The 24,291-nt window shown below is 31.5% G+C and overlaps 2 protein-coding genes across 3 annotated transcripts; both read left to right on the top strand.

The window, feature by feature from the left end:
- The first annotated feature begins 305 nt into the window (after nt 1-305).
- Nucleotides 306-9,546, top strand: PSF2. 2 transcript variants are annotated; one of them, XM_088091925.1, is made up of 9 exons: nt 307-467; nt 1,545-1,771; nt 4,095-4,213; nt 4,298-4,372; nt 4,456-4,570; nt 7,978-8,077; nt 8,162-8,285; nt 9,035-9,187; nt 9,350-9,546. In XM_088091925.1, the coding sequence occupies exons 3-9, from the start codon at nt 4,166-4,168 to the stop codon at nt 9,365-9,367; spliced, it is 633 nt and encodes a 210-aa protein (XP_087948051.1). In that variant the 5' UTR covers nt 307-467; nt 1,545-1,771; nt 4,095-4,165; the 3' UTR covers nt 9,368-9,546. The 2 variants fall into 2 exon arrangements, with proteins under 2 accessions (XP_047170880.1, XP_087948051.1); XM_047314924.2 differs by lacking the exon at nt 1,545-1,771 and having other exon boundaries at nt 306-467.
- An 8,420-nt stretch (nt 9,547-17,966) lies between these two features.
- LOC124839183 (plant cysteine oxidase 2-like) lies at nt 17,967-20,306 on the top strand. The gene is made up of 5 exons (XM_047314926.2): nt 17,967-18,438; nt 18,899-19,020; nt 19,136-19,298; nt 19,481-19,684; nt 20,023-20,306. The coding sequence occupies exons 1-5, from the start codon at nt 18,204-18,206 to the stop codon at nt 20,145-20,147; spliced, it is 849 nt and encodes a 282-aa protein (XP_047170882.1). The 5' UTR covers nt 17,967-18,203; the 3' UTR covers nt 20,148-20,306.
- The last annotated feature ends 3,985 nt before the right edge of the window (nt 20,307-24,291 follow it).

Below are 24,291 nucleotides of genomic sequence, written 5' to 3' on the forward strand. Positions count from 1 at the left end.
TTAATTAATTTTTAAATAAACTATTTATTTTTTATCATCATAAAATAAATAACACACGTAGTATGTTTTCAATAGTATAAATAAAAAGCACACTCATATTTATGTTTTGGTTATGATTTATAAATTTATTTAAACCAAAATAATTACATATTTAAAATAAAAGTGTTGATACATCAGTCACTCAGATAAATATAATTTATTCAAACCAAAACAATGAAAGGAAAATAAGAAGCTGGAACTAAAATTCGCCAAACCTAAAAAGCTTTTCCCTCCTTTCTCTGAATTATGTTTTGTTTTCCCTCCAAAATAGAGTGACAACATTTCAGTAATTTCCTCTCAATCCTATTTTCTCTATCCCGCGTTTAGTTTGTGTTCAACCCTGGCTCATCCATACACTCAAATCAGGGATCCCTTCAGCACCGTTATCGTAGTTATCTCGTTGTGCGGTGGCTAACCAGAGACCAGAGGTTGGTAGACTATTTGCTTCTTCAGTATCTCTACAGAGTGTCACTGTTTGCTAATGATGACAAGTAGAATGATTTTTTTGTTTTCAGAGATTTGAGATTTAGTTGTTCGTGAATTAATGTTTTGTATTTGTAATACATGGTATGGCCTCTCATATTTTAATTGTACAGTTGAGGCTCTGCAGTCATTGTTGTACTCATGTAATGTTGATTCAATTGATCGATCATTTGTGTTTTTTATTTAATTGCTAAGACATGATTTATATATTGTGATGGTAATTATAAAAGTAACTCATGAATTTTAAACTTACCTTTCTATTCAATTTATCAAACTGATCCTAGAGTGAAATTTTTGTCCTTGGATTTTTGCCTTACTCATCTTTGGGAACTAATTCTAAAGAACTTGACTAGGATAAACTATCAAATCATCTTACTAATTATGTTTAGGTTTATGTTTAACTCATTCTTACAGAACTGCACTCGTGTATTATAATTTACCATCTTCTCATCATCTGATGCTTTTATTATTTTGAATTGCAACTGCTGTAATGATACTGAAATTATAATATGCATAAGCTATCAAACAGAGTAAGAAAAGCTGCACTAGATGTATAGAGTATTTGGCAAATGATATCATTTAGGTGGCTATTAATATTATATGAGACTTCTCTTGTATGTTGCACAATCATGTACAAAACATAATTTTTATGATTTTAAACAATTTGAATGATTATATATTTGACGTTTTAAACAAAAACAACTCTTAAATGAAATATGAGAACAAATAATTTTAATCCTTAAACTCAAAATAACAAAAGTTGAGATCAAAATCCAATAAAAAGAAAATCGTGTATCTTTCTTCTAGACTTGAGCATAATTCAGCAAACTGAAATAAACTACATTATATTATATTTAATAAAACTAGACTGATTATACTAAAAACTAATTAAATTATTTTATAGTTCAAGTTAAACAAATTGAATCTTAATAATTTTAGCACAGTTAACTGATTAATTGGTTAATTATGTTAACTGCGTGTCTTTCTCAATTAAATTCTTTTTTCTATCACCACCGTCACAGATGCCCTCTTCCTCTCCGCCGCTCATTCCTCCTGCCATCTTCCTCTATTAGCTCTCTGGGACTTCCTCATTGGCTCCTTTCAGATTTTCTTCTATCACCATTGTCACAGATTTTTTGCCGTCATCCAACGTCCGCTGCCCTCTTCCTACCTGCCGCCGTCCATCCCTCCTCCCATCTCCCTCGATTAGCCCTCTGGGGTTTCCTCATTGACTCATCGTTTGCATTGGGTTAGGTTTTCTCAAACTTATGATCTCTACTAGCAGATAATTTTCAATTGGCCAAACCTTTTTCTTTTCTATTATGACTTTTAAAGATTTCATTTTTTAAATGAACCAACCTCACTGTAGTGTCACTTGGTTTGAAATATTGAAGTCCCCTTTTTCTATAAAAATAGGATCTTCCATGTTTGAATCGAACCAACCTCACTACTATATAAATAGGATCTTCCATTTATTTGCATTACACTACTATAGCTATTCTTATTTTATAAGTATTGTTGCTCATAAATTTGATCCTTCTGTTTTTGATGCAAACTCTATTAACCGGTTACAGCTGGCTGAAATTATTAGGGGGCTTAGATTGGAGCTTTGTATTGTTCTATTATTTGTTTTCTTTCTCGCTCTGGTGAACTATCAAGGTTTGAAGTCCCTTTCTGTTGTTGTGTAAAGATTGCTGATTATTATAGTAGATTTTCTTTCTTAGAGGGTTTGGTATAAGCTAATTATTTTGACTTTTGCTTACATTGAAACCTAAGCATAAGATGTATTGAAATTCAGGATTCAGTAACTTTCAATTGTGGAATTTATCCTGAACATAGATAGAAGCAACTATAAATTTCAGTCCCTGTTGAGAAATCCAACAGTGGTTGTATAGTGCAGGCCTGTTGCATAGGTTTTGTTTTTCAAAGCAAAAGTTTATCACAGCTGCATACTCCATGCTGGTTTCACCTTCCTGTCCCTAACTCCTTTAACAGAATAAGGAGCAGGCAAATAAACATAGGAGAGAGGTGGGGTTCCAAGTAGGTGATTTAGTGTACCTTAAGTTGCAACCCTATTGTCTGAAATCGTTGGCTCACAGACCAAATGAGAAGCTCAGGCCCAAATTTTATTGTCCTTATACAGTCAAGGAACACATACGGGTTGTAGCTTATAAACTGGATCTCCCTGTGCACAGCAGAATTTACCCGGTCTTTCGTGTCTCCCTCTTCAAGTGTGCTGTTCAACCAACCACTCCAGTTCAACCCCTTCCACCTACACTTACGAAAGATTTGATGTTAGTGGTCTATCTAGTCTAGTGGTCTATCTAGTGGAGCTGCTCGACGTTTGCACTTCTCCAACGGGAGATTTGAAAGTTTTACTTAAATGGTAACATCTTCCATCCATTGAAAACAGTTGGAAAGATGCTACAACCATCAATACGGAATTTCCTACTTTTCACCTTGAGGACAAGGTGAAATTTCATGGAGGGGGTATTGATAGGTTTAGGGGGAAGGTTTATGTAAGAAGAAATAAGGGGGATAGACAGTTATAACTGTCTGGGGGTTAAGCTATTGTAAACAAACTATTATATATAGTTTGGACAGGGTTGTTTTCTTCAGTGTTTTCAGTGTTGTTTAGACAAAAGGGAAGTGAGAGACAGGTTATCTCAAAAGAACTGGTGTTGTGTGTGCTTGTTATACTTTCTGGGTAGACCAAACTGTCTGGTCTCTTTACAAGATCATCCCTTGGAATTCTTTGGGGACATAACAAAGTCCGGGTACCTATTACACACTTTTATACGTTCTTTTTGTTGGCTTGTTAATCCGATCTAGTCATCCACTTCTAATTCAATTGACACCAAACAATTAAAAATTATCAAATTTTCATTATGTAGTTGCAACAAAATAAAATAAGCTATTTAATTCTTTTGCAATTTCATATGCATTCTTCCCATTCATCCACGATTATATTCTCATACTTTTTGCCCATTTTAGTCATTCTCATATACAGTTATGGATATCATAACACAATGTATTATAATTTTGTTAGGTTCTCTTGATCTTGTTTTTGGTCCTGCTTTAAGACCTATGTGATAGTGTGTGAAAACATGATAGGAGGATGGACAAAAGAGGTTATTTGATTTAGTTTTAGTTGAGTTTTGTTCTAACTCTACTTTTACAATCTTAATCTAAGGTTGAGAATTGTATTCTTTGGCTTTGTTTTCCAAATTCAAGTTTTGTTTCTTAGCTTTCTAGTACAAGAGATGGAGAAAAAGAAGCAAAACACGAAAAAAGCTTGAATTTGGGAAACAAAACCAAAGAATGCAATTTTCACCCTTAGGTTAAGATTATAAAAAAGGAGTCAGATCATAACTCAACTTCGTAACACTGCCTCAAATTCTGTGGTAAAAAGACTTTGATAATGAGGTCAAGGGCGTGCATCAGTACTTAAAATTCTGCCCCATTTGTTCGTCTGTTTATTTTAAATCAATTTTGCAGTAGATAATGATATACTACTGAAGTTGTTGATTTTGCAGTACGCTGGATTGTTAACAGGGGTCTTTTGTCTGTAGATTTTCATCTGGATATAAGTAAAACAAATATATTAGATCCATTAGGTGGTGTTCAAATTGAAAGAGACAAGATGGCTGGCCAATCAAACCATGAGCTTTCACTGTTTTCAGCAGAGGAGGTATGCTATTTGTGCTGGAAAATCTTTTTTTAGTTTACATTGTTTAAAATCATAATATATATGATCATTTTGTCTGGCACTCAGCTTGAGTTCATTGCTGAGGATGAGATCGTGGACATTGTGCCCAATCTAAAAATGGGACCTCTCAATTTCATTTGTGTAAGCAAGAATTCAAACACCCAAAACTGGTTCTATTTTGCAGATCTATACACTTTACATTTCTTATTTATTAACAATGACAGGGAGATTTTGGCCCATTTACGCCTCAGATTGTTACTCAAGTACCGCTGTGGTTGGCCATTGCTCTCAAGAAGAGAGGCAAGTGCTCCATTCGGCCTCCCCAGTGGATGTCCGTAGGTGAGCTTCCTTTCTTTATTATTCCTCCTTCTCTCATCCCTAGACTCCTCCCAACAATCTAACAATAACAACGATAATGCATTAACTGTGAACATATTCATAGGTTAGAGGTGCTGTTGCGAAAGAAATTTGAAGAATGTTTTCCAAATGTGTTTTTGTTTCAAGTACTTCATGCTAGTTTTTTTTCTTTTTTTTTATGTTTCATTCTGTATTCATCAAAACGGAAAGTTTGTTTGTCATGCTATTTTGGGTCCTTTTAACTCTTGATATTCACTTTATGGTGTTAGAAATGTTATTTGATTATGATAAAGATATAACTGAACTTTTCTGGTGAGCTTTCTTTCTGGCTAGTGTTATTTTTTATTATGGATGATTTCTCGACAAGTACTGTTTGCTCACGCATTTCCTGCTGAGCTGAGTACTGTTTGCTATAGACATCTTTCTGGCTAATACTATCAACTAAGTTTTCAGTTGGTACTGTTCACCATGGATGTTTCTCTGGCCAGAATTGTTTAGAACCCACATTTTTCTAGTGAGTTTCTTTTGTAAGCCAGTGTTATTGTTTGCTAATGTTTTCGGATAAGTACTATCCACCACTGACGTTTTGTCTAAGTATTTTTTCTTTCGGTAAGCTATTTCTGGCCAACAACCACCACAGACTGAGTACATTTTCCTGATCCCTTCGTGACATGTGACCGTTTTTAACATGCTTGATTCATAATACATACCTTTCAGTTGGAGAAAGTGTTAAATTATCGTTTGAAAGACATGATTTGATTATATTAAATAGGATGTTATAGAAAAATATCTTACTAATTCATATGGTTAGATATTATTTTATGGCTTATTTTTTTTATCTCTCATTTATTATATATAATAATTCTCACGCATTATAAAATATTATACAACACACAAAATTCATTAATTTTTTTCTTGCTTTCTCTTCTATCTAAACATATCATCTTCCACCATTTGTTTTGTCACTAATTATTTCATCAATGTGAATGTGGTAGGTTTCTTGGCAGCAAGAAACCCAGGACACACTCATGTTAGCACACCAACACACACAACACTCAATCTCACAAGGGAACATACTGTATTATTATTCTTGTAAAAAAGAACAGCATCCAAGGGAGCAATTCTCGCCTCACACAGGATGTAATACTCCTGTCAAAGCAAAGATACAAAACAGAAGTGTCCTGCCTAAGTCACTCCTCCCCCCTTATATAGCCAAACCCTTACACAAAACACATAATAGCCAACCGCCTAACTGCCCTCCTAATCCTCCTAACAACTATGTCCTTATCTCAAACTCCTCAGGTGTCACCACTTTCTTGGTCAGTGTGGGGTCTCCTCTAATCAGCACCTCCCTTTCGCCCTAACCAAAACTCAGTTAAGTTTTTCCAGTTGATCTTAACTTCCCCTAGTAAGGCCAGCCATGTTACTCCCAGAATTAGATCCACACCTTCCAGCTCAAACAAGTGGAATCTCTTCTTCACCTCCAAACCTTCCATCAATAAAGGGATGTCGCGACAACATCTACTAGTTGTCTTCTTATGTCCATCACCCAAGCAGACTTTGTAGGGAGGGGTTTCCTCTACTACCAGGCCTAATTCGGCCACTAGTTTAGCCGAAATAAAATTGCGGTTGCCACTACTATCAATTAACACTAGTACTTGTTTCCCTTTCACCCATCCTTGTAATTTCATAGTATTGGATTGTGTCAAGCCCCCTGCTGAAAAAACCGAGAGTTCCATTTGCCTCTACTTCATTTCTTCCTCCTCTTCCCCTTCACCTTCCTCCTCATCTTCAACCATGATCAGTATCTTCATTTTTTTTTGTGGATGCCTATGGCCTGAGCTGTAGGGGCCCCTATAGTGGAAACGTCTCCCTTCTCTTCTTTGGATATATTCTGGGTAAGGCAGATTCCTTATCCCTTGTTCCTATTTTCTCTTGCAGTGTTCCCTCCAATCTTGGAACCCACTATGGTGTTGGCCCCATCTTTCCTTCGGTGCTTATGTAGCTAAAGATACCCTGACCACTTTTGGCCCCTTTAAACGTTTCGGTTCTGGAAATGACACCAATTCCTCCTTGATACCTTCCAGAAGATTGACTTTCTATTAGCCACTCCTCCCCATCCTTGGCTATCTCCATAGCCCTTAACAACTCCCTAGGATTATGGGGCCTGATTTGGCTCCTAATATCATTCTGCAAACCCGCAAAGAAGTACCCAGTAATTGTTCCTCTAGCAACTTAGTGGTTTGAGATACTAACATTTCAAATTCCTAGATGTATTCTTCCTCTGCCCCCCCCTTTGTCTTATAGCAGCCAGCTTTTCAAAAACAGATCATTTGTCTCTTCCTCCAAACCTCCTAATCAAGGCTTCTGTCAGTTCCTCCCAAGAAGGGTTCTTGGTCTTCTTTTTCCAAAATCTGAACCAATGATTGGCTCTCCCCTTAATGCTAATGAAGGCCAGTCTCATCTTCTCCCTGGCTGAAACATTTTGCACTTCAAAGAACTTTTCAGCTCTTGATATCCACCCCACCGGATCTACTCCCCTCAAAGGTAGGTAATTCTACTCTTTTCATCCAACCCTTTTGTATTTCCCCCTTTTCTTCCTCCATATCCTCTTCAGGTTCTTCCTTCCTTCCTATTCTTTCCCCATTAACTGACCCTTGACTGCCCTCAGAACTCCTATCCTGGTTCTTTGATTTCAGCATAAGAACTTTTATCATATTTTTAAGTTCTTTATCATTTTCCCTGGTATCTTCCTTGAGATTATCTATGGCTCTCCCTTGTTCGCTGACCGGCCTCTCCAATGTACTGATTCTCCCCTCCATGTTCCTCCTTTTTTTGTGATCCGGCAGGTTGGACCAATTGATAGGTTTCACAACACACTCATGTTAGCACACCAACACACAACACTCAATCTCACAAGGGAACAAACTGTATTATTATTCTTGTAACAAAGAATGATGTCTGTAAGCATCCAAGGGAGTATTTCTCCCCTCACACAGGATGTAATACTCCTGTCAAAACAAAGATACAAAACAGATGCGTCCTGTCTAAGACACTCCTCCCCCCTTATATAGCCAACCCCTTACATGAAACACATAACAACCAACTGCCTAACTGCCCTCCTCACCGTCCTAACAACTATGTCCTGTTTTTTATTTCCTTTATCCTTACATAAACTCTCAAGGTCCTATCAGAATGATTTCTTTTTTTTTATTTTTCCTTTCTCATACTGGTTAATCAATATGTAGAGGACATAGTACTGCTTCTTCTTTTTTTGTGTAGGTTAAAAAAATCATGTGAATATTATAGTTGTGTTCTGGTTAAACAGTAAATGATGCAAGAAATATAGATCTAATATTTTCCAATCCAATACATTTGTTTGTGACTAGAGAAGTTGAGTAAAGTTTTGGAGGAAGAGCGAGACTCTCAAGAGATGTCAGATCAATTGCCATTTCATTATGTGGAAATCTCAAGACTTCTTTTTGATCAGTAAGTTTAGGGACACTAATCTTGGTTCTGTTAGATGCTGTTATTTTACTATTCCAGCTTACCTTTTCTTCATTAAATTTTCAGGGCACGTGATAACATTCCCGATTTATATATGGTGAGATCCTTAATAGAAGATATAAGAAATGTAAGGTTTCATAAAGTTGAAACCAACTTGGAAGAATTTAATGGTCGTACAATTGCTGTTAAGGTAATATTTATAGCAGGATCATGCTTTTTTAGCAAGGATTTGATTATATGTACTGATGTATCAGTGATTTTCTATTAAATAGGATTTTTCTAACATACAATCATATATATGCTTCCTCTCATTTAAATTTAAACTTTCACAAGTCCTTGTTGGAAGGTAATACAACCATTCTCTATAAAAGTAGTTGACCCACAAGTTATAAGATCTTCTCATCTCATTTGTGCTTCCGCTGCCAATGTTGTTATAAATAGGGTCTCCATATAGCTAAATTTAAGGGAAAACAAGTGAAAGATTTGAATATAACAAATTCTTTAGCAATTGCGCAGTCCGACAATAAAATCTTCTGAATCCAGGATATGTTTTGTAGTTTGAATCTGAAGTCTACTTTTTTTATGCTTATGTCTTGCATCATGTCCTGACATTTGTAAATTTAAAAGTCGCCAAAGAAGACAATTTTACCTTTATACCACAGGACATAGCTCATATCGAATACTTGCATTCGACTATAGAAACTCAATTATACAATTATTGAGATTAGGAGTGAAGAAGGTTTGGGATGTTGGTTTTGTTACACTTCATTTTTAATAATTGCTTTGAGAATTGGATGCCTATGTCATTATTCCTCTCTTTGAAGCTTTTACTGTTTAGATAAGGTAAAGAAAATATAGTTGGAGAAAATAGGCCGTTAGTCTCATTACATGTCTATTTATGTCTTTGACGAGCACCTCATAATTCTGTGCATACTGCAGATAAAAAATTTGTCTGCAATGGAAGTGAATATTGTTCGTCCATTTATTGGAAGAGCTTTACAAGCATTTTATACGCATGATAGTCCAGAGTTGATACCAGACCCTGAGAGAGTTTCTGATAGAAGACCCCAAGTTGTCAACAATGCTCCCAGAGTACGTTTCCCTTGCATTCATTATATAGTTTTTGTTTATGCTTCAGATGATAAAGAAATTTATGTGAAGGTTTTTTTTTTATGAATTAAAAAATGAACATCACATGCATTATCTTCATTTAAAAGGAAATGGTTTTCATGCAATGAATATTTGTTTTTGCAGAGACCATTACGACGATAGTTATTATCTATCACATTGGCAAGCTTTAAAGGTGCATATGTCGTGAGATTTGCTTCTCAATTTGTTCGCATAATTATTTGTTAAGAATAGGAAAAAACACTTGGGAATTTACATGGTTATGCAAATGTATCTGAATGTAGTTAATTTTATTTGTAGAATTAAGTATTTAATGTTGTCTAGTTGACACTCCAAATTGTTTAGTTAACCTTGACAATAAACACCACATTTAAATTATGAAAACAATGTTATTATAAAATAACATCACCCCAAGATCAAAGCAATTTAAATATTTGTTCTCACTTTGCACTGAAATATTAATTTATGCATATAAAATTAATGATAGTGTATAGAAATATTTATATTTATTTATTATATTATAAATGATAAATAAATCTTTTATAAAATTTTTAAACAATTTTTATTTCAAAATATTTCTAATATGTTTATACTATAAGTTTTTAAAAGTAAAACGTTTCAAATTTGTATATTGAATCTAGATGAACGTTAGTTCCTTCATTTATCATGATTTTACTATTTTTTAAATTAAAATTTAACAAAATGACTCTTATAGATCGTAAGCATGTATAAAAATTATCTTTTTATTTAGAATATATATTTTATATTTTAGTTTTAATTATATTTGAATTTAAAAAATTAAAAATAATTATCAAAGTGTAATAGCCCAAAAAAATATAGATCTAATAATATTTTATAAGTTATTCCAAATACAAAACTAACCTAGCTCTAATCAAGAAACATGCATGATATATACTTTGATACAAAAGTTTATAAAAAATGAGTACATTTTGGCTCTAAAGTCTAAAACATGATAAAATTACATTATTACACACATTATATATATATATAGAGAGAGAATCGGAGTTAATTACATCCAACCTCCTACTAAAAGATTTAGCCATGATGATTTGAATTTAAACTCTAAGACTGTGTTCATTTGGAGTGATTGGAGGAGATGATTTGGAGAGAGTGATTGAGGAGATTTGAGAATAAATATTTGTGTTTATTTGAGTGGATTTGAGAGTGGATATAGAGATAATGTTTGTGAGAATTAGTGTAGAATTTGATTCATGTGACAGTTTTAAAAAATTTGTTTAATTAGTAAAAATTAAAGATTACCAAAATGTCACTAGTTGTTAAAGTAATATAAAATGATAACTGTTAATGTTATATTTAATTGTAAAAATGTTTATAAAGACTAAAAAATTAAAAATAATTATTAAAATTAATTTTTAAAAAGTAAAAAAATTATAATTTAGTAAAATGAATTTGTTTTATTATTATTTTTATTATTATTATCATTATTTATTATTATTATTATTGCTATTATTTTTTTTGTTATTATTATTATTCTTTGTTATTATTATTATTTGTTATTATTATTATTACTATTATTTTTTTATTAGTTATTATTATTATTATTTGTTATTATCATTATTTATTATTATTATTATTATCATCATTATTATTATTATAAGGATTATTATTATTATTATTATTATTATTATTATTATTATTATTATTATTATTATTATTATTATTATTATTATTATTATTATTAGTACTTAGCCAAACCCTGCAAATTAGGCTCTTGGATATTTCAAAAATTTGAAACCCAATCTCACTTTTCTCTACCATTTTTACACTGCAATACTCCACTTACAAAAACCTTCAGAATGGAACTCATCAATAATACTCCTCGCTGGAAATGAAGTCACTGCTGACAAACCTGACCAAACACGTGGACAAGTTTCGACCACAACTTTACCATGTTAATTGACCCCATTCTACATGGCTCAACACCAACAACAACCACTGGTTTCTCGATTCACCACCCCTTCAACCCATCACCACAACAGCAGCACCATCACAACCCTCAGTAGCCCTTTTACGACCCACGCTTCTTCCAAAGCGCGTCCTCCGCTTCCTTCTTGCCACCACCTTCGGTGCTCTCACTTAACCCATCATGCTGGAACCGAATACCATATTTTGGGAACCAAATACATAATGTTTGGAACCAAATAAAAGAACGTAGGAACCGAATACAGGTTCCATATAAATTCCTCATACGCCTAAAACCGAATACGGGTGGTCTGGGAACCGAATACGCCTCCAACAAATCATTGTTATTCATCTTCTTCAGCTTCAAAAGTCATCTTCATCTTTCAACCAGTTTGTTCTTCATTGTAAGTCTATAATGACCATATAAATCACTGCTCTTCTCATGTTTTTATTATTAATCAAAATCTTGGGCTGAGTTCTTTGTAATTAGAACATAATATATGTGATAATTGGAACTAGAATCATAAATTACGCAGAGGGTAAATGAGACTTTTCACAACCAATCCCTCCAAATCTCTTCACTTTCACAGGTGATAAAAAAATGATGCATCCCGCAAATTTTTTCAAACCGTTCCTTCCATTTCTTCTCAAGTGAACACAGAAATCACTTCATTTCTTTGCTCTCAATCACGTCTGAACAGTAAATTTTGTTTAAGTGAACACAACATAAGAGTTGCAAGCTCTTCCTATAGTTAACATAAGAATTACAAAGAAGAAAATGACTAATTCTAGTTATTTCTAAATTTATAAACCAAAGGTAGAGTATTGCTTTTATAGAAAATTTTGGTCAGTGTCCAACCCCATCTTTTACACTTAGTCATAGGGGTTTAATCATGTGTGGGTTTTCTTTGTTGGCTCAGACTCATGCTTTGATGATCTAGTTTTCCTTGTGCACAAGGATTTTTTCTTTGGGAACTGTGATTTGTTATGCTCAGCCAATGATGCAAGTTATGTCTTGACATTTTTTTCTGTGGCTCCACCAATTCTTGCATCTCAGTTGCCTTTTTGTCATTTTTTCTTTTTACTGCAAAATAGCAAGATAACATTAGATTTCATATAACTCAATTATTTGATACCTCATTCTACATTTTAAACTAAAAAGGATTGTGTTGTTATTAAATACAATCAAATTAAACTTCATAAGTGTCTATTTTTATGTGAATTTTAGGGTATATTAGACACTTATGGCCTATTCTCTCCACCATCTATAACACCATCTAGTCATGCTACAACAATGATCATTGTAAAAGAAAACAAACAGACAATAAAAAGAAGATAAGTTAATAATAACTTTGAGTAATCTTAACATAAACTAAACTGGCATACAAACATAAAATAAAATAGAAATCCAACAAACAAAATTTACCATTTCAGCTAACATAAAGTATTTAAACAACATCTATGCATAAGATAAATCAAAATTATCCAGATTTATGTATTGACTTGAACTCTAGAAATTTTGCATTTGTCACCAATATGAAATTCTCAAGTGTTACAAACCAATAGTGGTACGTGGTTTCCTTTCCTCATGACTAAGTTAGTCCTCTATAGTTTAACAGAAAAGGGGTCCTCTTATAGAAATCTCCTTCACTCTTTACCACCTAGATCCCATTCTCTATATGAGTTTTTGAATCTAATAAAGTTAAGGATAACTTCAAAATGAGTGTCCTGAGCATCCATAGTCAATGCATACCACTAAACTAACTTGTCACACCTTCCTTCTTAGGAAGAACATTGTCATACCAACAATCATAACATCCTAACCATACATTCATGTATTTTTCAAATTCACCTTTTTGTAATAACAATATCCTCATTCTCAATTTTCCTCTAAATTTCCTCAAAAAATAAGTTACCTAAACTATGACAAACTCGCTCAGCTAGATCATATACTCGTTCAATGAGCAATCCTTGAAGGTCTAATCACTACATGAATGGGTATCTCGTCTAGCAAATCTAACACTAGAACAAATTACATGATAATTTGCTCAGCTAGGTTAAACTCCCTCAACGAGTCTCTCTCCTTTAGCTCTTTGCCAAACTCGATTTTGGCTTTTGCTTCAATGAGACAGAGGGAGGCCTCCCTTGATTCTTTACCAAACTCAATTTTGACATTCGTCCAACGAGAGAAGGGCTCGCTCAACAAGTCTCCATAACACAAAAGCTCAAACCCTGAAATTTGCATGTTCCTAACATACCAAAATTCATCTCAATTCTTCTTACAAGTCTCAAACACACCAAGAATCACATTAAGAAAATTTATCTCAGTTAATCACATCAATTTCACAATTTCATTACTCAATCCATATACAATAATGCATACATACCAATCCTTTAATTTCATAGCAAACACAAAACTTACATTTGAATTCCACTATCTTATTTCCTTTACTTAGTTATCAATAAACAAACATATCAAATTGTCATAAAATTTCAATCTTAATCACACAACAATCAATTGAAATTAAACAAGTAATTAGTTAAAAATTAGATTCTTTCACATGAGACAAACCCTTTTTTTTCTCACATAGTAGCTCTCTAGAGCTCTATAACAATAAGATCACATAACCAACCAAATCAAAACCTCACATTCAAATCAAAACATGACATAATAATCATAGAATAGTAGAAATTCATTAAGAACAATATTGAATTGCATGTACTACCCTAAAACTAACTTAAAAATGAGTAAAACAAGAACTTACTCCATTTATCTCTTTGATCGGTTGATTTCGTAGAACTTCTTATCATGAACAATTTTACGTTTTTAGTTGATAATAATATAATATATTTTTGCCTGATTGTGCGCTCCTTTCTATTTATAATTCTACTCCAAATGATTCTATCATTTATATAACAAGTTAAATCAAATTAATACGTTAAAGTGACAGTATGAATTTAAGTTTTAATTTTTACTATTACAATATTTTAAACTTAATTTACTCCATTAAAATCTAAAATAGAAGAACACTTTAAGTTTGCAAAAATTAATATTTATTTAATTATTGGATATAAAGTTTAAGAAATATATTAAATTTGATAGTGTAATAAATGCAAGAGATAAATTTTTTGTTTTTAGTAAATGTACTGTTAAAAGAAGTTCAAACATTGATTAAATAAATATTATAATAACTATAAAATAAAAATTAATATTAAAATTTATATTTATATTAAAGTTATAAAAAATATAATTTTAAAAATTTATAAGATAAAATATTTTCCATTAATTTTTATAATGTTCAAATTACATAACGTTTGAAAATATATTTTATTCATTATAGGTAAATCTTTTACAAATAACAAAATCAAAAAATAAGCTCAGCTCATAAATTAAATAAAATGTTATACAAGGATAACTATAAAAGAAACAAGAGATTTTTAAAGAAAAAGTTTCATACTGATTAAAGAAAACCTAATTATGCGGTTGCTTCACCTTCATCTCGCGTTGGATCAATCGGACAGACATTCGCCTAAGCTTACATAAAATAGAAAATAAACAACCATACAAGAAGTGTAAGCTAATATTATAAAAGATCCATTCATGCAAATATAAAACATCATACATTATAATGCATTTCCAATTCAATTCAGTTCTCAACATACATATGATTTTCAGACTCGACCAATCCAGATACATGTATTGATGTCAGACTATGACAAGTTTCTGCATTTGTAGTGGTAGAATAGTTTGTCCACCCTAAGCTACCACACAAGGCTAGTCCGTTTACCACCTATGGACAAAGAACAACACACCATAGATTAGGACTTCCTTCTACTCTTCACCACATAATCACTTTCTCTATCTGAGATGAAGTCATTATTGGAACGTCAAGATAACTTCTAACAATATATTCCTACATTAATATATCACTCTACTTAGAACCACCATCAAGAATCTCCTCCTTGGAATTCTCTCCCAAACCATACTTGAAAACATACATAACTTCATGCATAAAACCTCATAAAAATCCCATTGATGTTACTAAACAAGCCTTACATTATCATTATAAGTAACAAAAAATAAGAAAACAAAAGAAAGTAAACCTGCGTACATGACGCCCAACAAAAAATTTAAGTTTTAAGTTTTTTTTTAAAGACAAGAACCCTCTAATTAGAATTTCACTAGTCAAAACACCCAAAATGAATAACAAGTCATCCAAACTCAACCTAACAATTACCAACCAGTTCTCCATCATATTTCACTTAACTAAAAGCTTAAACAAGTTTCAAATGACATAAAACAAATCCAAAAACACAGTTTTCCCCATTTGATCATTACCTCAATTTCTCACCTATCAAAACCTCTTATTTTAGACCAAAAACCAGCTTATAACTCAGCCTACTCTTTACTTTCCAATACTACATCAATTTTATACCATTTATATTTCATAACAACAACATTCACAAACTCATTCAAGTCCAAATCAAAATTATCAATATCATCTTGCATCAAATAACCAAACGCACTCATCAAAATACAATTAACACTAAACTAATAATTTCAATTATAACCAAATCAAAATAATATTACTCTTGACGACATAGCAAACATAAACTCAAGCATCATAACACAAAATTAAGGACAATATTAGCTTTTCTTACCGGTTAGACCAAATGACCCTAAAGAACCTCAAACAATTCTCATAGATCAAAGAAATATGTCGTTAGGACTATTGGTCGACAATGAACTAGATAAAGAGATCAAGTGACATATGCGAAGAATCCTTTATGATGCGTCTTAAACTAAAACTAAAGAAAAAAAATAGAAAGTGACTTATCTATAGAAAAGACTGATTAGTAGAAAATGGAAAATTCAATGTTGTGATCTCCTAATCGAATAAATGTCTGAGGAGAAATCTTAAAAAAGATAGAGAGAACTTAGAGAATAAATTTTAGAAAAATAACAAATGTTTCAAATAATGGATGTATTTATGAAATTTTATTATAATTTTTAAGCGCTTAAGTCCTAATACTTTATTTTCTAAATTTTTAAACTTGTAATAAAATTATATATTAAAAAATGTTAAGAACTTAATAATAGTAGGAAATAGTTATATATATATATATATTAAATAGTTATATTAGTTTGTTCACATAAAATGTTGAGATCATATTAATAATTGTTTTTATTTGTATTCTTAATTTATTGAATTATCAAATGCATTATATACAATTAAAAAATATTTTCCATATAAGTAAAATATAGTGCTATTGATATATTATTTTATAATTTGAATTTCTCGCTGTTTGAAATTTAATAAATTTTACTTACACACTATCTTCTTCAAGCTATATTGTTTATAGAAATATATCAATGTGTATTTGTATATTTGTATGAAGAAAATAATATGGTTATTTATGTTTTTAATCTATCTGGATCAATGATAATTACTTTCGGACAGACAAACATGAGATAAAAAAATATTGGTTTATAAATTTTGAAAAACTGTTCATAATTTTGAAAACCTGTTCATAAATGAATTTGACTCTCTTTATCGTTTTCACGTTTGATCACAACTTTCAAAGTTGTCCTCATCATCGACTCAGAAAAGATAAGATTTGCAGTATTTCATCTGATTTTGACTGTACACTTTTGTTTTGTTCGAATTTTATGGTTACAAATTTACAATTACAACGCAGACTCAGCAAAAGATCGTTTACACGTATCATGCTTCCAAATTCATCGTCTGCAACATTAGTCTTGATATTCGAAAATATCACAGGCGAAATAAATGTTAAAGATGACTTTTTTGCTATTCCTTGTCTCTTAGTTATAAAATTTATAAAAAATAATTTTTAAAATCTTTCGTGATTCTTTTAAATTTTATAAGTTTCAATAAATTAATCAATAAAACAAACATATTAAAAAATTAAAAAATTGTGTATTCTTAAATACTTTTGAACAAGTTTAAGTCATGAAACATACCTAGGAAGAGATTCAAAGAATATACATGAAAATAAAAAAAATAAAAAAAAAAGTAAGTTGTCATACATTTATTCCAGTGTCATTGTGTACTTAGAAACAAGAGTGCACGGGTAGTATCTATGTTTCATGAAACTATGTTTGAAACACTTGAGACTTATTTTCACTTTTTTTTCTTTCTCATTTTCAATATCCCAAGTGTATTTTGTTGTCATGCACAACAATTATTCATTTACCATGTACCCTTCACAGCTTATACCATGCAGGTTTTTATATTTCAAAAATGTTCTTCTATGTTTTGAAATAAAACACACATATACTTAAACAAATATATCATATAAAATAATTTTTATATAACTTGTAAAGATTATTCTAAATTTTATTAAAATCATAATATTTTTATTAATAATAATCCTGTTAAAGTCAAATACTAATTTAATTTTCATTCATAATTACCATTTATGGTGTAATTATTTAATAAATAAGGTTATAAAACCAAATTAATCCCTGCCTGTACAAAATAATGATTATTGAAAAAGAAACATAAAACTTAACTTAGATTAGGATAAAGTTAAAATCTATGTTTTTATCCTTAATAACAGATAAAGCAAAAAAATGGAGATTATCGTAATTTCCTTATGTAGTCACAGTCGTGACCTACAAAACAGGGGTCGCTTAACCGCCAGTTTCGAAACAATCTATGGGGGTGTGATTGAAACTAAAGATCAAACCCTTCTTTTATTTTATTTTTTATTTTTTTTTCTTTTGGTTTAAAAACAAAACAGTAACACAATACCGTTTTATATGCCCCTAGTTTTGGAATCTTGATCTTCTCTCTCTTTATCATGTACTAAATATCTTAAATTTCATCCTCAGTTTCTCTTCCTCATGCACTTTTCACTGTTTATTTATTGCCAATATCAACCTATCAATCATCTTCTCCTTCAGGTCAAACCATACAACTGTTTCATTTCCTTTTCAACTTTCTCAATTCTTCAAAAACCATTCTTGAGAATCTGAAAGAGTTATAAGTAAGAGTTGGTTCTTTATATAATGGAAGGAAGTTTGGTGGATAACGGTGGAGAGAGAGTTGGACGTGGGAACAAGGTTGGTTATGTGAGAAAAGGCATTGGCAAAAAAAGGAAACAGCTTCTTCGCAGGATTAGGAGGTCCGACATGACTGTTTCAAACACACTTCAGCAGCTGTTTCATTCATGCACAGAAGCTTTCAAAGGTCCTGCCACTGTTCCTTCTCCACAAGATGTTCAGAGATTGAGTCAGATACTTGGTATGATGTTAATTATAATAATACTTGTTGGGTTTTGATCTATTCTTTTTTTCGCATGTTGTCATGTTCTGGAGTCTGTCTGAATTTTGCATGTTTAGTCTATCATAGTTATGAAAATCTATGGTAGAGGCTTTGATCTTTAGTTTCAATATTACACAAAATTACAAACAATTTTTGCTCAATTAACAGATTCGTTTTCTTAAGAATGCAGAACTGTGTTTTATTTTGTGTTATTCATGTCATTTATATAACATTTTGTTTCATTCCAACTCAGAAAACAATGATATAGCTAAAGATGAAGAAAACTATGACATGCATCAACATTTCTCATGTAGATTGTGATGTATATGTATTCTGGATTTGCAATTTATTGTCTTTTAGAATCTGGGCATTGGTTTTTGGTATCAATTCCTGAATGTATATTCATTTTGACATGTTCTGATTTTTTAATATGTTTCAGATAACATGAAACCAGAAGATGTTGGGCTAAATAAAGATCTGCAGTTCTTCAAGCCTGGAAATGCAGTGAGAGAGAATCAAAGGGTCACTTACACAACCGTGTACAAGTGTGACAAATTCTCAGTAAGTGTTTCATTCTCATTGCTCTCTGATCAACGACACTCACACAAAAGAAATTGCTTCTATAGCTAGCTTGTGTGCTTAAGTAATTATGGTAACACTTTGCATTTTTGTGCAGCTCTGCATCTTTTTCATACCTGAAGGAGGAATCATCCCTCTCCATAACCACCCAGACATGACTGTTTTCAGCAAGCTTCTGTTAGGACTAATGCACATCAAGTCCTACGATTGGATTGACCCAGAGCTCTCTAATGACAACCTCATGCAACAACCATCTCAATGTGAGTTATTTCTCTTAGTTATCATTGAATTCAAGGGTTAAGAAGAAATGTACTATAATTCTAATTTAATTTTATAAAATCAATGATAAAGTTTTTATCATTTATAAATTGATTTTATCTCGTGATACTTCCAACAAACTTTCTTTGAAAGCTTATGCACATAGATGAATTTTTTTTTTCAGTGAGAATGGCGAAGTTGAAAGCTGATAAGGTGTTCACATCATCTTGTGACACTTCTGTACTGTATCCAACCACAGGAGGTAACATCCATGAATTCAAAGCCATAACCCCTTGTGCTGTTCTTGATGTCATTGGTCCTCCTTATTCCAAAGAAGATGGCCGCGACTGTTCCTACTACAAAGATCATCCTTGTACTGTTTTCCCAAGTGAGTATCTCTTTCCAAACACATTTATATTGTTTCAAGGAATGACAAAACTACGTAGTTCTTTCATGTTATTTTCTCATTATAATTGGATTTCTTCTTGCATTGAAGATCAATACAAGTTAACTTGAAGAAACCCAGTTGTAATGAGATGTTACATCAGTGTGCTTTGAATACTTGTCCTCTTAAAAATGAGTAAATTTCATGAAATCTTGTTTTTTGAACATTGAAAGCAGGAGGAAATCTTGGTATGAGGTTTTGTCGATTTCATTACAGATTCTGAGCATGTTGAATGACACCTTATTTTCTTGTCTCTGACCATGAATGATTTTACTCTGCAGAAAAAAGGATTGGTGAGGGGAAAGAAGAAAAGGACAAGGATAGTTACGCATGGTTGGAAGAAATTGAAATGCCAGAGAACTCAGAAATGGATGGCATAGAGTACTTGGGTCCAACACCATTTTAGTTTGCTTTAGTTTTTTCAATATATGTAGTATTCTCAACCTTTTGGTAGTAGCATCTCACTGTGTACTACTAACGCTATATGTTTCCGTAGCAGAACAATGCAAAAATCTCATATCACTTTCCTCTTTTGTCAATATTCAAGGAATTACTTTTACTTTGAGATTGCATCTTAGTACGCTCAGTTTTTTCTATCTTTTTCTATCTATAATAACATCATAGGACCTATTGTCATATATATAGAAAACCATGGGCTTAGGCTGTTTACCTCTCAATAATGTTTCATTAATTTGGCTTAGTTGGTTTAGTTGTTGTACGGTGTCCACACAATTATAACTTTATTAACCAAGTGGTTGATTATAAAGGTTGACTGACTTTTTACGAGATTAGGTCAAATTTATGCTTTTCAGAACACATTTGTGGAAAGTTAAATAACAATTATAAATTTATAACAATAATAATTAACTAGTGGAAAGACATCAAATTTCTGAGCCTGCAATTTCTCATTTTTTTAATAAAATAAAGTTTCAGTCAGAAGACGTGTTTCAATGTTTTCTTCTCAAACCGACACTGGACTATTTGGACCTGTGTTTCCAAAATATCTAGGAGTTGTTTCAAGTAATTTTAAGGAGGAATACCTTTTTGTTTTTTTGATAAAAGTCTTATTTTAATAAATATTACTATATATCATAATTAAGTTAATTATTTAGACTTGTTTACAACTTTTTTATTGAAACAAATTTAAATGTGAGATGTTTGAAACTAATGGTTTTTGTTTTATTGGAGAGACACATAATATATATTTTTATTGTTACTGTTGTTGTTTCATTGCTTAAAGGATCTCTATTAGTAAAGTTTCATAGGTGCACTTTTTAGGAATGTGTCATAATCGGAATGTATATTCTTTACTTATTTGTAATTTGTGAGCAATGTAAGTCTTGATTACAACTTATCATTGATATTTCTTTTGAAATTGAATGAGTAAATCTTTATTGTAAAGTGTAAGAAAAATGAGTCTACATTTTCTACGTACCATTGCTGAAATGTGTCAGCAATATGAATCCAAATTACCAAATCTAATATATGAGTTGTGGAATGTGTCAGTACTAGTTACCTCTTTTGTAATGTGTCAACAATACAGAGTATAGACTACCATATCATTAATATCTATTGCTTGTGAAATGTGTCAACAAGATATTCCATATTCTCTCTATTACTTATTTTGGTAATATGTCAGCAATTTGAGCTTATATATTCTTGTTTGGTTATTTTTGTCTTGTTTCTCTAATATGTCATTATAGTTCTCTTTATATATATATATATATAGATAATTTGAACAAAAATATATATTATAAACATATTTCTTGATGAGGATCACAAAATTCATTTTATTAATGATTTTTTTATTTTAAAAAATATATGCATTTTAATTAGACATGATTATATTATAATGATTTTAAAATTTAATTACAATAATATTGTAATTGGATATATATTTGTAATGTTTATCTATAATATTGAAATTATAATTCATATTATTTCTAGTAATTAAATAAAAAAAAGTTAACATTACTATTAAAATTATTTACAATAATTAAACTATTGACTTACTTTGTTATGAATTTACAAAAACTATTGACTTACTTTGTTTAAATTATTATATAATTTTTTTATTAATTTAAATTTCATTCTTCAAAACATTAACTGTTTTTTTCATAAATAGTTGTATAATAAATAATTAAGATATAATATCACATTAAAATGTAAACACAATTTAGAGATGTAAATAATTTTGATAAAATTATTATATCACATTAAACTTTCATATGTAACTATTATAAATAATATAAATTATAATTTTAATATTGTAAATAAGCACATCCAAATATATTTAATTATAATATTATTGTAATTAAATTTTAAAATAATTATAATGTTATGTCTAATTAAATGTATATGTTTTCTAAAAGAAAGTAAGATTTTTTATGGAGTATAGATCTTATTTAGAAAATGGTCATGAGCAGTAACTATTTTTAAGAATATTATGTTAATTAAGTTTCATCAATGCATAAAAATTTCAATTATAAATAGATTTTATGTTAATTGAGTTTCATTTATAAAAATAACCTTTTTGTACACTTTTTTCAAAATTTCCTTTGTTTTTGAACTCCTTTTTCATTTGTATGACGATACATTAATGAATTCACAACAAAGAGATCTATACTTTTGATCGATCAAAATTTAAAACAAAATAAGTTCACTTTTTTATATATATTTGAGTTAGTTTAATACTTTGATGCAAAGATCATGCACGTGACTCAAAATAATTTAAAGTTAATTTGTATTTAGTTGTGATCATTATGATATGGTTAGATCTATGATCTGATGTATGTGTAGGTAGTTAGAGCATTATGTGAGAACTAGAGCTCTAGAAGCAGCTTTGAGTGAGGAGTTTTCCATATTAGGTTATGGAAACTAGTTTAGATTTAAATATTATTACTATGTGATGAGATTGAATTATGTGATGGTGAAATACGATGCTTTATCATGTTCAAATCTAATTTAAATTGAGTTTCTATATATTTATTTTAGTATGTATTTTGAGTTGTTTTTACACTAATGCTAATTTTGATTGGTCGTGTAACCTGGTTAGTTTTGTCTTAGGCATTGATATATTTATAATTTGTGTGTTTTCATATAAAAAACGAGTGAAATATTTGGATAGATCTGTTGGGAGCATGATTGTCAGATCTGGCTTTGTAGAATTATACAAACTCTAAGCATATGTCTCATTGAGCAAGAATGCAAAATCTACATTCTAGAGAGCTTTAGTCTCTTTAACTCATTGGATAAGCTACAACTCATTAGACGAGCTCATTAGGAGTAGTGTCATGTCAGGCCGTGGGCTCGCTGGGTGAGTAAAGGAACGATTGAGCGAAAATAAAATGAGTGAAAACGTGAAAGCAAGGTGTGTGCTTGGTCATTGGGCAAGAAGAACTTTTGTTGGGCAATTTTTTTAAGGAATTTCGTTCTAGTGCTCCCTCGTTAGGCGAGGATGCACTTCACTGAGTGGGAATTTTATGTAAAAAAGAAGGGCTCTAATGATATATTTTTGCTAGGTGAATAATGTAGTCATTAAACGAGTCTCACTCTAGTATGGACTCGTGATAATGCTAATTCTTACCATTATCTAAGCATAATTTTAGTAGCAAAATCAACTCCTTTCTAACTTGTAACTTGCTTAATCCTCTTCTTTTGTCTCGTTTTCTAAATAAATGTGTTTTAGGCTAAATTGGTGTAACTTCATCAGTAATCCCATTATTTTGTAGCTAAAACTATGCTTGGAAGAATCTCCAACAATGTAGAGAACCGAGTCAACCACAAAAGCAAGCAAATCTGCAGAAAAAACCAAAAAAAGAAGCAGTGCAGCAAAGTCAAACCCAGGCCCCCTTTTTCCATGGGCGCTTGAGCGCCAGTGCACCAGCTGCTGAGTTTGACTGACGCGCGCCCGAGCGCCCACTCTTTAGGGGCGCTTGAGCGCTATTTTTGCTGACATGGCAGATTTGCTCTATTTAACTCAAAAACGTGAAAAGTTTCGGGTCTTTGGTTCTTTGGATGTGCGATTCTTCTGCTGGAGCTCATGGAGGTTGTGAGGAGCTTGTGGGAACATATCCTCCTCTTCCTTTGGGTCTCCTTCTTCTTCCATCACCATGTTTGTAAGATTTAGGGTTCTCCATCGAAGTGGAGAACCAGATTCATCTTGTTAGGGATTGTTGTAGCCTATGAATTCTTGTGTAATGAATGATTGATTTGATTATATATATGTCTTTTCTATCAATTGCTAGTATTCTTGTTTCTAATCTTAAAGCTTGCATGCAATAGGAATGTTCATGACTTAAATTTGGGGTTTCGTGGATTATGGTGACGTAAGATAAAACCTTGAACTGAAACAAGAGTCCTTGTGGTCATTGATTCTATGGATAGAAGATGATTCACATGTTGTCTTAAGATCCTAGCTCTTTAATGCGGGTTTCCTTATTAGATTTTCCAAGGGATTGAAGTTTAATAGGGAAAACCTAGGCTCTTCCACCTAAGGGATTAGGGCTAGAGTATTCTTGTGGATTGACTTTAGTAAATTGATGGAGAGG

This window comes from Vigna umbellata, chromosome 5 (genome assembly GCF_029865625.1).
Source record: "Vigna umbellata cultivar VRB3 chromosome 5, Vumbellata_1.0, whole genome shotgun sequence".
In the NCBI taxonomy this organism is placed as follows: domain Eukaryota; kingdom Viridiplantae; phylum Streptophyta; class Magnoliopsida; order Fabales; family Fabaceae; genus Vigna; species Vigna umbellata.

What these genes read in the sequence shown, in the direction of transcription:
- PSF2 (XM_047314924.2), top strand. Translation starts at nt 4,166, where the DNA reads ATGGCTGGCCAATCAAACCATGAGCTTTCACTGTTTTCAGCAGAGGAG. An exon ending in TCCCCAGTGGATGTCCGTAG is followed by an intron (nt 4,571 to 7,977) that starts GTGAGCTTCCTT and finishes GTTTGTGACTAG; the next exon opens with AGAAGTTGAGTAAAGTTTTG. An exon ending in TCAAGACTTCTTTTTGATCA is followed by an intron (nt 8,078 to 8,161) that starts GTAAGTTTAGGG and finishes TTAAATTTTCAG; the next exon opens with GGCACGTGATAACATTCCCG.
- LOC124839183 (XM_047314926.2), top strand. Translation starts at nt 18,204, where the DNA reads ATGGAAGGAAGTTTGGTGGATAACGGTGGAGAGAGAGTTGGACGTGGG. An exon ending in GAGATTGAGTCAGATACTTG is followed by an intron (nt 18,439 to 18,898) that starts GTATGATGTTAA and finishes AATATGTTTCAG; the next exon opens with ATAACATGAAACCAGAAGAT. An exon ending in TCCTTGTACTGTTTTCCCAA is followed by an intron (nt 19,685 to 20,022) that starts GTGAGTATCTCT and finishes TTTACTCTGCAG; the next exon opens with AAAAAAGGATTGGTGAGGGG.